Genomic DNA, 3,050 nt, shown 5'->3' on the forward strand with positions numbered 1-3,050 from the left:
ATGGAAACATCAACGGAAAGGAAATTAAAAACACACAGTGATGATAGCGAGCATTTTGAGCAAAGTGATAATAGTAAGCAACATGAACAAGACAATCTATCAGTAAAACGAGAAGAATATGAATCTGAACAGCCTGAACAGCATGAACAACCTGAGCAACATGAACAACATGAACGGAACCTAAAATCGGAATACGCAAAAAACGGCTTCGAAAACAACGTGGAAAAAGAGATTCATGCTTCTTTCGGAAATACAACGACTAATGAGAATGAAGAACGAAATAAAGGCATTACCAGGATTGTAAATGAAAAACAAAAAGAAGATAATATACCGTTAAATTCATTAGAGAATGAAAAAAATAGTAAAATTATTATTTCAAGTACATGTGACGATTATCTAGCAGATAAGAAGCTATTGTACAATGTAAAGTTAAAAAGCAAAAAAATTGAGCAAAAAAGTGGAAGTAAATTATTTGAAGTGGAAAATATATCAGACTATATAAAAAAAGAAGATATTCATATGAACAGAAGTAGAAAATTAACAAAGGAAAACTTAAAACTAAACATGAGAGATTTTTTTTTTACCTCACAAGAAAAAGATGTTTATGAATATGTTCCAGATACATCTAGTTATACATTATGTCATAATGATCCAAATGAATTATACAAAGATGTAGTTACGATGAATAAGCATTTTTTAGATGAAATAAATGTTAATATATATTCCTCTCCTTTAGATACGTACCTATCAAGTATGTTAACAACAGCAGATAATTCTAAAGTTAAACAAAATAAAAATTCGTTGGAATATGGGTCCGAAATAATGAATAATAAATATGGAATAACAGACGAAAATAAAAGCCTCATTTTAGACGAAACATGCACTAATAAAGCTATATATTCTTACGAATTTTATAAAAATAAAATTTTTAAGCACTACAATAATAACGGTATTGTTGTAGATGTTGATCCTTCGAAATTAAGGTATAACAATTCGAGTAAGTATGAGTATAACCAGAACATGCATAGCTATTTAGACGATCCTTTATCTTATTTACAAAAGTTAAAATGTGAAGTGGAGGATATTATATTATATATTAACGACATAACAAGAATGCGAAAAGAACAAACAAACCCCATAAACATAAATAATAAACTAGATGACGAAGAGCTAGCAGAACATGAAAAAATACTTAAACAAATTTTACATAATAGGGAAGCACCCGAAATACTAATGGAACTGTTTTCTTTAAAAAACGATATAAGCAATATGTTAAATGATGATACGCTTAAAAAACTATTTAAAACGGAAAAAGACGAAAGAGTATCTATGGAAAAATATGCCACTACCTATGATTATTGTAAAGACGCTAGGATTCTTTTCGAAACATTGAAGCGTTGGCAGGATAATAATTTAAATTGGGATGATGAAGATAAGCGGAATAATGAAGATACAAAAAAAGGGGATAATCTTAGGGTTTCCAATTCCGAACAATTTGATATATATACTCTTACAAATGCGCAGGAAAAAGATGTTCAGGTAACGGATTTATTAATGCTAGAAAGAAAAATTTCAAATATTGAAAAGGTTTTAGGTATTGATAAAATATCTATGCTTCCATATGATGATCTTAACCATGCTATTTTAGATTTATATAATAAACTAAGTTTGTTAGATTCAAATAAATTAGAGAGCGTAAAAAAAAAGATGCAAAATCTTCAGTCCGAATTTCTAAACCTAAAAAAATTTAAAAAAGATCTCCTGAACATATCAAAAGAACGAGGAAATTATGAAGAATCAATTGATGAACTTTTTAAGATCTTAGATATATGGAAAAAAACCCATCACATAATTCCTAATATTTTAACCAGACTTCATCAATTGAAAAAAATACATGATAACGCACAATCGTTCTCCTCAAGGATAGAAGGTATGATGAACAATTGCACAAGTGTGGGCATATGTGTGTAATACGCGTACACATAAATCTATGCATGCGCTGAGCATACACGTAAATCTACCCGTGCAACACTCATAGATGCTTTTTTTTTTTTTTTTCTTTTTCCTTCGTCCTTCCATATTCCCAGATTTAGAAAAGCAACAAGCGAAGCTAGACGAGACACTGAATTTGGCAGAGAAAAATATTAAATTACTGAACTGTAAAATTGATGAAAATGTTAATTTGCTTCAAGACACATTAAAAAAAATACAATCAGAAGTTTCCCCTTCAAATAATAATTAAGTTTCTGAATATTAATTGTTCATAAAATTTTCATCCTTTCCATTTTGTTCATAATAATTAACGAAACAAAAAAAAAAAAGAGGGAAAAAAAAAATTCTTTCTTTTTTCTTGCGCATATACTATAATTTTTCTAATCAGTTTTTCTTCCTAATTTGGTTTAGGCTTTGTTATTAACTTCTCATTTATATGTAGTTTGCAAAAATAAAAACAGAAAAAAAAAAAAAAATTTTAGAACTTTATTTCTCTTATAAATAAATAAATATATATATACCTACGTCTGTATATTTATCTCATTTTGTTATCTCTCATTTCCATTATTCTATTTTGTACTTAATTAAATGTGTAATTAATAGCGAGAAAACATAAATGGACAAACATACAGCTGCGAGCAAACAATATGGACGTTTATTTTATTTCTTTTTTGTGGTAATTTAAATTTACAGATTTAGTTTTGTTTCGCGCTCTTTTTCGTAATTCCTTAATTTATTATTTCCTTAATTCCTACGTTCCATTATTTTCCAATTCTTTTTCTTTTTCTTTTAGTATCCCCTTCTATAATTTCATCATTAAGTTTAAAAATATAAGGGATTGTGCGGTTTTAAAATTATGAATAATTAAACGATCATTTTTTTCTTGCTACATTTTAATATTTGTGTATCCCCATACTCATTTATTCATTCATTTATGTATTTTATATAAACAGGATAAAGCCAAACAGTAAAACACTTCACATTATTATCAGAACAAAGATAATCATTTATATATGCACATTCATGTTGATGATATATATATATTATTTTTTCTTTTT

The 3,050-nt window shown here is 27.5% G+C and overlaps 1 protein-coding gene across 1 annotated transcript; it reads left to right on the forward strand.

Moving 5' to 3' along the window:
- On the forward strand, nucleotides 1-2,242 carry MKS88_004129 (dynactin subunit 2; the record flags this gene model as incomplete). The annotated part of the gene is made up of 2 exons (XM_067217280.1): nucleotides 1-1,930; nucleotides 2,088-2,242. 2 exons carry the CDS (start codon nucleotides 1-3, stop codon nucleotides 2,240-2,242), a joined length of 2,085 nt encoding a protein of 694 aa, XP_067071724.1.
- Nucleotides 2,243-3,050: the final 808 nt, after the last annotated feature.

The sequence above is a fragment of the Plasmodium brasilianum genome, chromosome 12 (assembly GCF_023973825.1).
Source record: "Plasmodium brasilianum strain Bolivian I chromosome 12, whole genome shotgun sequence".
Taxonomy (NCBI): Eukaryota; Apicomplexa; class Aconoidasida; order Haemosporida; family Plasmodiidae; genus Plasmodium; species Plasmodium brasilianum.